This window comes from Pan troglodytes, chromosome 1, assembly GCF_028858775.2.
Source record: "Pan troglodytes isolate AG18354 chromosome 1, NHGRI_mPanTro3-v2.0_pri, whole genome shotgun sequence".
NCBI classification, from domain to species: Eukaryota; Metazoa; Chordata; class Mammalia; order Primates; family Hominidae; genus Pan; species Pan troglodytes.
Genome location: NC_072398.2, coordinates 11,681,902 through 11,696,138, shown reverse-complemented (window position 1 = coordinate 11,696,138; position 14,237 = coordinate 11,681,902). Strand labels below are relative to the sequence as shown.

Here is a 14,237-nt window from a genome sequence, read left to right as displayed (position 1 = left end):
CCATGTCTTCTCTACAGCAAACTGCTGCTTACTTCATTTGCATGTTTTTCTTTTTTCATGATGTTGGTGCCGTAAGAAGACACTCCTGTTAAACCAGGGGTGCTTTATGCCTTGTTTTAGCATTTGTTAAACCCGAAGTCTTAGTTGAACTTTCACTACTTTTTAAATTTTATGAGTACATAGTATATACTCATGGGACACATGAGATGTTTTGATACAGGCATGCAATGTGAAATAAGCACATCATGGAGAATGGGTTATCCATCCCCTTTCAAGCATTTCTTCTTTGAGTTACAAGCAATCCAATTACGCTCTTTAAGTTAAAGAGTTAATTGTACATTTAAAATGTGCAATTAAGTTATTATTGGATATGGTCGCACTGTTATGCTATCTAGTAGTAGGTCTTACTCATTCTTTCTATTTTTTTTGTACCCATCAACCATCCCTACATTCCTCTAGAGCCCCCCCACTACCCTTCCCAGCCTCTGGTAACTATCCTTCTACTTCCTGTGTCCATGAACTCAAATGTTTTGATTTTTAGATCCCGCAAATAAGTGAGAACATGTGATGATTGTCTTTCTGTACCTGGCTTATTTCAGTTAACATAATCATCTCCAGTTCATCCATGTTGTTGCGAATGACTGGATCACATTCTTTTTTATGGCTGAATAGTACTCCATTGTGTGTATGTACTGATTTTCTTTATCCATTCATCTGCAGATGGACATTTAGGTTGCTTCCACATCATTGCAATTATGAACAGTACTGCAACCACCATGGAGTGCAGATATCTCTTCGATATACTGATTTCTTTCTTTTGGGTATATACTCAGCAGTGGGATTGCTGGATCACATAGTAGCTCAATTTTTAGTTTTTTGAGGAACCTCCAAAATGTTCTCCATAGTGGTTGTGCTAATTTACATTCCTACCAACAGTGCAGGAGGGTTCCCTTTTCTCCATACCCTTGCCAGCATTTGTTATTGCCTGTCTTTTGGATATAAGCCATTGTAACTGGAGTGCAATGATATCTCATTATAGTTTTTATTTGCATTTCTCTGATGATCCTTCACTGCATTTTTGACTCAGCTCTCCTGTAATCTCAAGAATGCAAAACTTTCTGTGGTTCTGCCCTCCTTGTTTCTCTGTGTCTCGCTGTGTCTCTCACCAAGATCTAACAGGCTGGTTTAATTTCTCCTGATTTACTAATTTACCTGATTTTATTTGAATCAAACTAACTTTGATTCCATGTCTTCATGCTGATTCATAGATATCTCCCCTGAATTCTCCTCTGATCAGTGTTGTCCATTCAGCATTTCTCTACCTCTTACGACTATCATCACTGCTCCACAAAGGAGCATATTGGTAATTCTTCCCTGTTGATCTTTGTTTCATTTGCCTTATTTTATTTCAACCATAAAATAATAGCAAATACTTACATCACGTTGCTTTGATCCAAGCTCTGTTCTAAATGTCTTACATGTATTGCTATTCATAACAATTTCTCCTCTCCCAGGCACCATTATTACGTCCATTTCATAGATATGGACACTGGAGCACAGAGATGTTAAATAGTTTGCTAAAAACCTGCAAGGACACAAAACTAGGCACATCGGCTTACATCCATGCTTATCACCAGTATATAATACAATAGAATAATAATGATACCTCTTACTATGATATTTCCCCATTAAACTTTGTAAATACCAAGACTGCCAATCAATTACTCTTCTGAAAGGATGATGGTCTGTCACATCCCTTAGTTATTTGCATTCAGGAATGCAAATGTCGTTCATGTTCTGTATGTTTCCCTGTTCTTTCTAGTCATTTCCCAGTTTACTTCCCCATCTTTTTACTTGTTATGTCACTTTATTTAATTACTCAGAGCTAAAAGACAAATTTTCCTACTTTCAGTGAAATGTCAGTGAAATCTGGAGATATTAATAAAAAGGTTCTGACCAAAAAAGCTCTAACAGGTTTCGACTCCCAGGTAGGAGGGAAAAAATCCCCAAACAAATACCTGTGGTTTGAATAATTTGTAATTCACTGGGTCTCTGATTGTGACTTCTTTCGCTGGTCTGCTGTGGACACCGCCAAACTGTTTGACTGGCACTGTAGCTCCAGTGTTTCCTTTACATGGGGCAGTTCAATTCCTACTAATTAGCACTCAGCCGGAGTCTTCCTGTTTGCCTACCTCTAGCTTAGACGAAAGGGTTTCCATGTCATGATTTTCAGGTGGGGCCAGGTGCTCCTTCTGGAGTAATCTTTTGTCCAGTATTATTACTCCTACTTGAAATAGAGGTGGAAGAGAGACTTTCCTTCTCCCAGAGCAGAATCACACTCCTGTATCCTTCATGAATAGAGAACTAGGTTCCATCTAAATCCACATACATCTTGGTGTTCTGGGATGATTTTGACTGTGTTTTATTTTTGCAAAACAATTGTAACCATAGATGAGAAACAGTACCATGGGGGGTGGGGCATGGTGGTTTCTAAGTCGGTGGTTTTCCTGGGCTTTCTGCAGTGATCATGGGAGCACCAGCGTCATGGCTTGCTTTGTCCCCACATTGGCCTCCTGTGCCTGTGTGGCTACCAGTCTAATTCCATTCCCTTCTTCTCCCAAATGTAAGCTTATGCCTACTTGCGATGGGGCAAAATCCCCAGGCTAGATTCTTCTTGGTAGGTAAAGTCAACCTACGTAGAGCACTCTTGCCTTGTGGCTTGTTTCTAGTTTTTCTATACAGATTCTCAACAAATTTTGTTCAACCTCAGACAGCCTGAGTTGTGAACTGTGAATATACAATAGCAAAGTCAACTTTGATCTCTAATGAAGTTCCTACAGATTTGTAAGTCAAGTAACAAAAGTCTAAGTCTATCAGTAAAAAGCAAACAGGACCACTTTTTTTTGGTTACAAAAAACATGATAAGGAATATTCTCTACCCATCATAGCACTTGGCCACAGCTCCCAATACCATTAAGTTATTTCTAGACATTTAGTTACATCCTTGGAGATTTTCCTTTCTCAGGAGAACATAAATAATTCACAGTTACAACCATAAAAGTTTTAAGGCAAATGGCTAAATATTTGCACGTATTAAACATGCAGTGCCTGCAGCCTCAATTTTGTGTTCTACAAACAAACAGCACAGAAATTTGCCGAATTCACCAAGTAAAATTTTTCCTCAAATTGAAACACAGATAAGGAAATCCTAGCACTAAGACATAAATTCCCTGTGTTGTGTCCTCTGTCTTTTCTACATTTAAAATAATAAGGTTTTAAATGAAATTCTCCAGATATAAAGTATTTCAGTTATTCTATTTACACTTAACAATTATGAATCTTGTTATGAGTAAATAAATAAATGGCAGATTTATTTTGTTTAAACAGAATGTGAGAACCAACAGTCCATTTATATTCATTCACTTATTGTTCATTTGGCAAACATGAGATGACCTTCCCTGGGTCAGAGTGAGCTGGGTGACAAGGAGGCAAAATTAAATCAATATCTGCTCTCAAGGGCTCGTTCTGTAATGGGGGATTGAAATGAGAATTTTAAAAATGTGAATGTGCTTGTTACTACAAAAGGAGGAATAATTAATTCATCTCAGGGCATTGGTAAAGACTCACCAAATGCGGTAACTTTCAACCTTTGCAAGCTGATTGAGATTTTGCAGTCTTAGACGGTGGGAGTGTATTTAGATCTGAGAATAACATCAGCAAAGGATTGAAGGTGGGCAAGTTCCTATAAGTTTCAAGAGGGCCTTGCCTGTCTGGTTCACTGCTGATCCCATTCCTTGGAACAGTGCCTGGTAGGTGCTTAATAAATATATATGATTCATATGTAGGTATACATATTAATTGTTGTTTGTGGGAGGAAGTGGCAGGAATTGAGGCTGCAAAGGAAGGTTGCACTATCTGGTTTAGGGACTGATATTCTATGCTAAGGGGAGTGGACTTTGACCTTGGAAGGTCTGGGAAGCCATTAAAGATTTTAAGCAAGGGACTGACATTGATTAAATGTGTGTTTCAGCATAACCACCTACAGTTTGGAGGATGGGTTGGGGAGGGAGGAGAAACTGGAGGAGAGGATATAGTAAGAGGCTATTCAGTGAAAGGAGAGGATGAGTTTAGGAGATAAATTTGGACACAGGATTAATGAATTTTAACAATTAGATTTAGGAAAATGAGAAAGTGAAAGAGGATTCAAAAATGACTTCAGGTTTTTAGCTTGAATATATGGATGCACGATGGATGAGAGAAGCAATTTTACCTACATACGTACAAAGAAAGGTGTTATGTTCAGCTTTTGAAAAAGTTAGTTGGGGGTACTTAGAGACATTCTCATTGAAATGTCCAGAAGATAATTAGGAGATGATATTTGAAATCAACCTGGAATAGTCAACCTAAGTTCTTGTAACTCCTCACTACTAAGGTAAATCATGCATGTTAAATGGCCAGTACCCTGAGACCAACCCTAGTTTATTGCTGTACAATACTTAATTCTAATATAAACTCTCAGTACTGTAATTTGTGTGTTCTCTGTGTAGCAACTGGTAGCTTTTGTTTATGTTTATTCCAAATTTATGGAATGAAAATAAGTTTATATAACTTGGATGAAGTATAAGACTTAAAAGACTCTTTCCATAGATTAAAAGTTAATTATAGTTATATACTGTAGAGAGGAAAGGCAGCTAATGTTACTGGCCATTTGTTGTCAGGCCTCATTAAGTTGCATGAATTGACTAAGTATTGAGATTTAGTGGCAGAAATAAAATGTAAGTAGACATTACTTCCTATTGTTTTATGATTCTTTTAAAATACGTTTCTTACTATAAAAGTTATGCATGCTCATTTCACAGAATTTATGAAATATTGGGAGAGAAGTATACAAATCCAGCAATAACCAAGACTAACCTTTTTAGGTAATAACTTCTGGTCTTTTTTAAAATATGTATTTTATACAAATGAATATATTTTACATAGTTGCAATTATAATGTATATGTTATTTTGGATCTACTCTTAAAAAGTTACATTGATTATTATATATTTCTATGATGTTAAAAGGTTCTCTCAAATCATTTCTATAAACTTATTAAAACATAAAATTCAATTGTTTTGCGTTATTAGTTGTAGTTAGTTGAAATTTTTTAAAGTAATTTGTAGTATATTTATAATTCTTTCATTCCATAGTACTGTTATGATCTGCCAAGCTTTTAAATTTGAGAATCTAACCATAAGCTTCACGACTATAGCTATTTCTTGGTCTTATTGAATGTATTTAGTATTTAGTGGTCAAATGATTATAACTATTGATATTATAATCTTCATTAAGTGCTGTTTCTCTGCATCATTTTTCATCCAAGTGTTCAAAGCGTATATCAGCATAATTTAAATATACGCATAATATTGTATACCTATTCCTTTTTTTATTTAAAAATGGACTCTTTGGTGTTTCTCATTTGTTGTCCTTTAAGAATTTTTTATTATACAAAAGCACATTTGCTGTTTATTTCAATAAAATTAAAAATCAAATTTATTTCAGGCTGGGTGCTGTGTCTCGCAACTATAATTTCAGCACTTTGGGAGGCTGGTGGGAGGATTGCTTGAGCCCAGGAGTTCAAGACCAGTCTGGGCAACATAATGAGACCACCCCCGTCTCTACAAAAAAAAAAAAAAAAAAAAAGTTCAGCATGGTGGCATGCACCTATAGTCCCAGCCGCTCAGGAGGCTACAGGAGGCTAAGGTGGGAGGATTGCTTAAGCCCAAGAGCTTGAGGCTGCAGTGAGCTATAATCGTGCCAATGCACTCCAGCCTGGGCAACTAAGCAAGATCCTATCTCGAAAAAAAATTATTCCAATAAACCAGGGTTATTCTTAAGGTATTGGCCATCTAATATGCCTGCATATTTCAGTTTATTCCAATAAAATTGAAAATAAAACGTGTTTTCTCTGACTTTATTGTCATAATTAATAGAATTAGAAGCGGTCAATGTTTTTCAACTATTTATTTATTGGATCTGACCTGATAGAATTGAAAAACAAAGAAACTGTTTTAATGTTAAACCCCAAATTCTGAAAGCTTTCTATTAGACTAGGCTAAATAGGGGAAAAATCGGGGATTTGTTTTCATATAGCCATTTTTGCACTTTGTGACATACGCTATTTACTTCCAAAATCTAGTCATATCTTTTCTAATATATTCAGTTTATTCACTCTATGGGCCTTCATGAGTGTTTATTTTAGCACGAAAATTTATTGGTCTTCGTCTTAACTTCTTGGTCTTTTTTCTTAATGGTTATATTGTATTCCACGATGGCAATCTTTTTCTGAAAAAGGCTAGTGTCTTAAGTAGGACTGTTGTAGCAAAATATCATAAACTGGGTGATTTATAAACAACAGAAATGTATTTCTCACAGTTCTAGATTCTAGGAAGTCCAAGATCAAGACTCCTGCAGATATGGCATCCTGAGGGCCTCCTTTCTCATAGAAAGTTCGTCCTCACATGGTGGAAGGGACAGCAAGCTCCCTTGGGACCTCCTTTATAAAGGCACTAATCCCATTCTTAAGGGCTCTACCTTCATGACCTAATCACCTCCCCAAGTGGAACATCTCCTAATACCATTGTCAGGCCTTTGAGCCCAAAGGCTGGATGTACACTGTGACCTGCACGTGTACATCCAGATGGCCTGAAGCAACTGAAGATCCACAAAGGAAGTGAAAATAGCCTTAACTGATGACATTCCACCATTGTGATTTGTTCCTGTCCCACCCTAACTGATATATATATTCTCCCCCACCCTTAAGAAGGTACTTTGTAATATTCTCCCCCGCCCTTAAGAATGTACTTTGTACACCTACCCCAAACCTATAAGAACTAATGATAATCCCACCATCCTTCGCTGACTCCTTTTTCAGACTCAGCCCGCCTGCGCTCAGGTGAAATAAACAGCCTTGTTGCTCACACAAAGCCTGTTGGTGGACTCTTCTCACGGACGCGCGTGACAACCATTGCCTTGGGGGTTAGGATTTCAACATATCAATTTTGGGGAGACGAAAACATTCAGACCATAGCAGCCAGATAGTTACTATTACAGGCTGCGTGGACCATGAGGTCTGTTAGAATCACCCAACCCTGCCTTTGTAGTGTGAAAGCAGCCATAGACAGTATGTAAATGCAGGTGCATAGAACACACAATAAAATTTTATTTATAAAAATAGGCAGTATGCGTCTGACAAGGGTCTCATATCCAGAATCTATAAGGAACTTAAATAACCCAACGAGCAAAAGCCAAATAACCCCATTAAAAAATTGTCAAAAGACTTGAACAGACACTTCTCAAAAGAAGACAGACAAGCAGCCAACAAACATATGAAAAATATTCTACCCACATCTCCAATCACCAGAGAGAAATGCAAATCAAAACTACAATGAGATACCATCTCATACCACTCATACTTGGCTATTGTTAAAAAGTCAGGCTGGGCACGGTGGCTCACACCTGTAATCCCAGCACTTTAGGAGACCAAGGTGGGTGGATCACCTGAGATCAGGAGTTCGAGACCAGCCTGGCCAACATGGTGAAACCCCATCTCTACTAAAAATACAAAAATTACCTGGGCATGGTGGTGGGTGCCCATAATCCCAGCTACTCCAGAGGCTGAGGCAGGAGAGTTGCTTGAACCTGGGTGGTAGAGGTTGCAGTGAACTGAGATTGTGCTATTGCATTCCAGCCTGGGTAACAAAAGCGAAACTCCATCTCAAAAAGAAAAAAGGCTTATATTATTGGTGGGAATGTAAATTAGTTCAGCCACTGTGGAAAGCAGTTTGGAGATTTATCGAAAAACTTAACAGAGAACTACCATTTGACCCAGCAAGCCTATTACTGGGTATATATCTGAAAGAAAATTAATTGTTTTACGGAAAAGACACATGCACTTAAATGTTCGTGGCATCACTATTCACAAGAGCAAAGACATGTAATCAATCTAGGTACCCATCCACAGTGAACTGCATAAAGAAAATGTGGTACCTATGCATCATGAAATACTACGGATTGGATAAAGAAAATGTGGTACATATACACCATAGAATACCACGCAGCCATAATAAGAGCGACATCATGTCATTTACAGAAACATGGATGCAACTGGAGGTTGTTATCCTAAGCAAATTAATGCAGGAACAGAAAACCAAATACAGCGTGTTATCACTTATAGTGGGAGCTAAACAAGGGGTACTCATGGACATAAAGATAGCAACAATAGACTAGCCACTACTAAGTGGGGGGAAGGAGGATGGGAACAAGGGTTGAAAAATTACCTATTGGTTGGGCTTTGCTCACTACCTGGTTGATGGGATCAATTGTACTGCAAACCTCAGCATTATGCAATATATCCATGTAACAAACCTGCCCATGTATCCCTTGAATCGAAAATAAAAGTTGAAATTATTTTTTATAAAAAGGCAGCCGTGTGCTCTATAGCAATCAATAATGGGGAGAAAACAAACAAAAACATCAGGATAGCATGACCAGTCTATTAAAAATGCTTTTCCATTTCCATGATTTTATTTTAGCACAGAATGAATGAGTTTATTTTGTTTCTACGTTTTTAGTAACAGCAAAAAAAAAAAAAAAGGTATTCAGTTTTAGTATACTTATATAAAGATCTGCTTTAAGTCGTCAGCCTCTTGTAGCATTATTTTCTGTTGTCTTTGATTTTTAACTGTTATGCATTGTTGGAACACAGCAGCTGATTTTGAACAGCTCCAAAATGTAACTCAAAATCCTTTTGGCTGAATATATATTTGTGTTTTAACAAACTAAGTCATTAGTGAAGAAATTAGCATTAACAGTCCTCGTTTTGTAATGGATTGGGGCTTGGATCAAATATAGATTGTGACAGCCATAGAGAATTGCCTCTGTATTCTATGATACCTTTGTAAATGTAAAACTTTGTATTTCTTTTCTAAGAATATTAACTCCATTTGAGATGTATGACCCTTTCCACAGGGTTCCTCTGGGGCCCTTCCCAATACTATGTAACTCTTAGAGGTGATGTTTTCTGTATGTTGGGTCTAATTGGTGTGAATGGGACCCATTCTCATTGTTGACAAGGCAAGCTTGTTCAGAAAACATGAACACAGAGGTACACATTTAGCTTTACAAGGTCATGCTAAAATTTCTGATAATGAAATTTATTTTCTCTTCTTTCCTTTTTAAACTTCAAGAAAAGGCAAATACTATTTTATATTTTGTGGTGGCTAGTACCTAAAAATAGCACGATTTTTAATCCCGTTTTATACGTTGTGTTATTTCTGTTTATTTATGTCTTATTTTACATATTTCTCTTATTTAACAAACTAAGAAATCTTGTCTACTATAAACCTCAAGGAGAATGTCATGATCTCCATGGATTAGGATGCACTGTTGCAGGATTACACTTTCGGTGCCAAGAAGCTTCATAAACTGGCCCTAACCCACCTGTCCCCTCCCCCACTCACTCTGTACATTAGGCACACCAGATATGCCCCACGTTCAAGACTTTACTCATGCACATACTGCCCTTCCTTTCCTGGAAAGCCTGAAAATGGTCATGAACGTATTCTTTAAGGCCCCACCTCTGTGTTGCTTCGTGTACTCCCTCCTTCGGGTAGCGTTACCTGCTTCCTCCGCTAAACACCATGTCTCAGTTGTTTGCCTTTTCTTCCCTCAACTGTGATGTCATCATCTTTGGATATTAGTCCCCTCTCCCAAACACCACCTGTCACCTATCACAGTGCCTTGTAACAGTCACACTGAGCACAGATAATTACATGTTGTACTGAATGCACATATGTAGAAAAAGGAAGACACTGGTCATTGTACACCAATTAATCATGTTTTTTTTTTTTTTCCTCTTTCTTTGTTTTATCTTTAGGCATTCTGGAAGTTTTACACTGTGTTTTAGTAGAAAGTCCAGAAGCTCTAAATATTATTAAAGAAGGACATATTAAATCTATTATCTCACTTTTAGACAAACATGGAAGAAATCACAAGGTAAATGAACTATTTTATTTCCCTGAATGAATTCTCAAATCCTTTTAGATATATTTTTAAATACAATAACTTTTAAAAAGTGTGTCAAATTTTTCATGAGTGTTTTTAATCTCTTAATTATTTTTTGAGATGCAGTCGAGCTCTGTCGCCCAGGCTGGAGTGCAGTGGCGCTATCTCAGCCCACTGCAACCTCCGCCTCTAGGGTTCAAGCATTCTCTTGTCTCAGCCTCTCAAGTAGCTGGGACTACAGGTGCATGCCACCATGCCCGGCTAATTTTTGTATTTTTAGTAGAGACAGGGTTTTACCATATTGGTCAGGCTGGTCTTGAGCTCCTGACCTCAGGTGATCCACCTGCCTTGGCCTCCCAAAATTCTGGGATTACAGGCATGAGCCACCGCGCCCGGCCTTCATCTCTTAATCATGATCAAGTAATATTTTTTAGTGTTTATTCATAGCATCAGTGGGAACATGAACAGTTCTCAATTTATATATGAAGAAAAGTTGGAAAATTAGTGGGAAACTACTGTAATGTTTAAATAACTGAGTCAAATGTAACTGGAGGAATGCATTTGCTTTGTAAAAAAGTGCTGCTGATGCTTGATTCTGAAGGGGGAATTCGAATCAGCTGACAGTGACTGCACACAGTGGCTCATGCCTGTCATTGCAGTAATTGGGGAAGCCAAGATGGGAGGGTCGCTTGAGGCCTGGAGTTTGAGACCAGCCTGGGTAATATAGCAATACCCCGTCTTTACAAAAAAAAAAAAATTAGCCAGGTGTGGTGGCATGCACCTATAGAGGCTGAGGTAGGAGGATTCTTTGTGCCCAGGAGTTCAAGTCTGCAGTGAGCTATGATCGCATCACTGCACTTCAGCCTGGGTGACAGAGTGAGATGCTGTCTGAAAGGAAGGAAGGAAGGAAGGAAGGAAGGAAGGGAGGGAGGGAGGGAGGGAGGGAGGGAAAGCAGGGAAAGCAGGGAGGGAGGGAGGATCAGCTGAAAGTAATTTCTCTTTTCAGGTTCTGGATGTTTTGTGCTCACTCTGTGTTTGCCACGGGGTTGCTGTCCGTTCTAACCAGCATCTCATCTGTGACAATCTCTTACCAGGAAGAGACTTGTTATTGCAGACACGTCTTGTGAACCATGTCAGCAGGTAAATTCAGACAGACAATGTCACCTGACAGGTACCATAATAAAAGAATTAATGTTCTTGCCCTGTAGCTGATACTATATGGTCTGTTTTTTAAATTAGACCATATAGTATTATTTTCTGTATTTTTGCAGTGAATAATATGTCTTTTTCTCTGACAATCAGATGGGCTAATAATAAATGAACCTAGCAAAATATGGATTTGCCGCAAACACATGTATAAGAGCTTTTATTCACATTCCTATGTAGATACATAACCATTGGCATCTTCAGGACCACCCTGACAACTGTATAGGTATATGGTTGTATATAATTGTACTTTACATCTTCTTAGAATGTAACTAAAAACACTATCCTTCAATATCATTGTTTTTTTCTTTTTTTTAAGACAGAGTCTCGCTCTGTCGCCCAGGCTGGAGTGCAGTGGCACGATCTCGGCTCACTGCAAGCTCCACCTCCCGGGTTCAGGCCATTGTCCTGCCTCAGCCTCCCGAGTAGCTGGGACTACAGGTGCCCACCACCACGCCTGGCTAATTTTTTGTATTTTTAGTAGAGACAGGGTTTCACCGTGTTAGCCAGGATGGTCTCGAACTCCTGACCTCGTGATCTGCCCGCCTTGGCCTCCCAAAATGCTGGGATTACAGGCGTGAGCCACTGCACCCAGCCCCTTCAATATCATTTTGAGGTACCTGCTGTGTACAATCAAAAATAGAATGTCCAAAATGTAATACATTATGCAAATAACCAATAAAACTACATCTTCAGTTAGATCTGCCTTCCAAGGCACCTAACGTTCATTGAATACCATGTGCCAGCTGTGGCGCTAAGGGCTTTACATGTATTCTCTACTGTTTGTGTCTGTGCTTTCCTAGGAACCACGATGATTCACATTTTATAGACGAAAAAACTGAAACTGGAAGTGGAACTTAGATCTAAATCCAGAGACTGAGCTTATAACCACCGCGCCACACTGCCTTTCTTATCCCCTGTATTAGTCAGGCTTCTCTAGAGGCACAGGGTGAATAGGATAGCCGTATGTATGAAAGGGAGTTTATTAAGGAGCATTGACTCACATGATCACCAGGTGAAGTCCCACAATAAGCCGTCTGCAAGCTGAGGAACAAGGACGCCCGTCTGAGTCCCAAAACCTCAAAAGTAGGGAGGCCAGAAGTGCAGCCTTCAGCCCGTGGCTGAAGGCCCGAGAGCCCCTGGCAAACCACTGCTAAGTCCAAGAGTCCAAAAGCTGAAGAACTTGGGAGTCCAATGTTCAAGGGCAGGAAGCACCCAGCACGGGAAAAAGATGAAGGACGGAAAACTCAACCAGTCTAGTCTTTCCGCGTTCCTCTGTCTGCTTTTATTCTAGCTGTGCTGGCAGCTGATTAGATGGTGCCCACCCAGATTGAGGATGGGTCAGCCTCTCCCAGTCCACTGAGTCAAATGTTAATCTCGTTTGGCAACCCCCTCACAGACACACTCAGGAACAATACTTTACATCCTTCAATCCAATCAAGTTGACACTCAATATTAACCATCACATCCCCCAAATGAACACAAATAAATGATAAGAAATAATGGCTTACAATCAACAAAACGCTGTGTGTGATAGTAGTAACATTGACATACTGTATCTAGCAGCTAGCCTGGCGAAACTGATAACTTCCTCCTGTTTTAAACAGAAATGTGGGGTTTGTTGTGTATTTCTATGATGTGTTTTGGTTTTTGAGACAGAGTCTTGCTCTGTCACCCAGGCTGGAGTGAAGTGGCATGATCTCAGCTCACTGCAATCTCTGCCTCCTGGGTTCAAGTCATTCTCCTGCCTCAGCCTCCTGAGTAGCTGGGATTACAGGTGCACACCACCACACCCAGCTAATTTTTGTATTTTTAGTAGAGACGGGGTTTCACCATGTTGGCCAGCCTGGTCTCAAACTCCTGACCTTGTGATCTGCCCGCCTTAGCCTCCCAAAGTGCTGGGATTACAAGTGTGAGCCACTGCACCCAGCTAATGTGTTTTTTAAAAATATATTATATATATATATATACTTATTGCATATTCACTCTATGGCAAAGACTTTACATTTATTCTATTATTCAATCCTCACAAGATGCTTAAATTTATAGATGTTTACCAGTCCATTTTCCAGGAGGATAGATGGAGGATGAGCAAGGTTTCATAACTAGTGCCAGGTCACAGAGCTAGCAAATGGACGCTCAAATTTTCTCTCTTGACTCGGAAACCCATGGTCTTCCAACTGCACTTCCAACCACACTGTGCTGGAAAAATGGAAATTGTTAGGAAATGGATACAGCTGGTTTTTTTCTTTCGCTCCTTTTGAGGAGCTCCTTTTTAAAATAAATCAATTACATATTAAATTATGTTACCTCTGCTGAGCTGGGAAGCAAAGTCCAAACACCTTCTATGTTTTTGTTTGTTTGTTTGTTTTACAGTATTGATTTAAGATTTCCTTCATGATTCTTTATATAACAGACCTGCCGTTCATGAGTGATATGTTCTGAGACCTTCATTCATTTCTACCTAGTATTACCATAGAGTATATGTCCACTCCTAAAATGGAATTAAATACAACTTACTGTTGTATTTTTTCTGTTCACAGTGAGGCATAATGAACAACAAAGCTTATTAATCACCTTGGTTCCTTCATAAACAACATGACCTACCTCAGCCCCATGCCCCATGTGACACAAAGCTTAGCTTAGGAAAATTTCTCCATGTCCGGAATTCCTAATAACTCCATTAATTCTAAAAGTCTGCTCTGAGTGTCTCAGTTTATGACATAAATATGATTAATGATACACAACATGCTGAAGAGGAATTAAGACAAAATAACATTAGTTCCTTGGGTGACACTGCCAAGAAATCTCAGAAGCAAAACTGCTGATGGAATGTTCACAGTGAAGCTGGCTTTCTCTGTGTACTACCTCAGTGGTAGTTTTAATAATTTTTTAGTAATTAAGGAAATATATATTTAATATGTAGCATCTTAGAGAAGCATGACTAATGTTTAAAATAGTGAGATATGGCTGGGCACGGTGGCT

The 14,237-nt window shown here is 38.8% G+C and overlaps 1 protein-coding gene across 22 annotated transcripts in view; it reads left to right on the top strand.

The window, feature by feature from the left end:
• The window catches only part of RYR2 (ryanodine receptor 2), a 788,912-nt gene that overhangs the window by 434,455 nt on the left and 340,220 nt on the right, over positions 1 to 14,237 (top strand). For all 22 annotated transcript variants that reach the window (XM_063790296.1, XM_063790294.1, XM_063790292.1 and 19 more), the window contains 2 exons: positions 9,919 to 10,037; positions 11,053 to 11,186. In XM_063790296.1, coding sequence (XP_063646366.1) covers positions 9,919 to 10,037; positions 11,053 to 11,186 — 253 coding nt within the window. The remainder of the gene's footprint in view (positions 1 to 9,918; positions 10,038 to 11,052; positions 11,187 to 14,237) is intronic.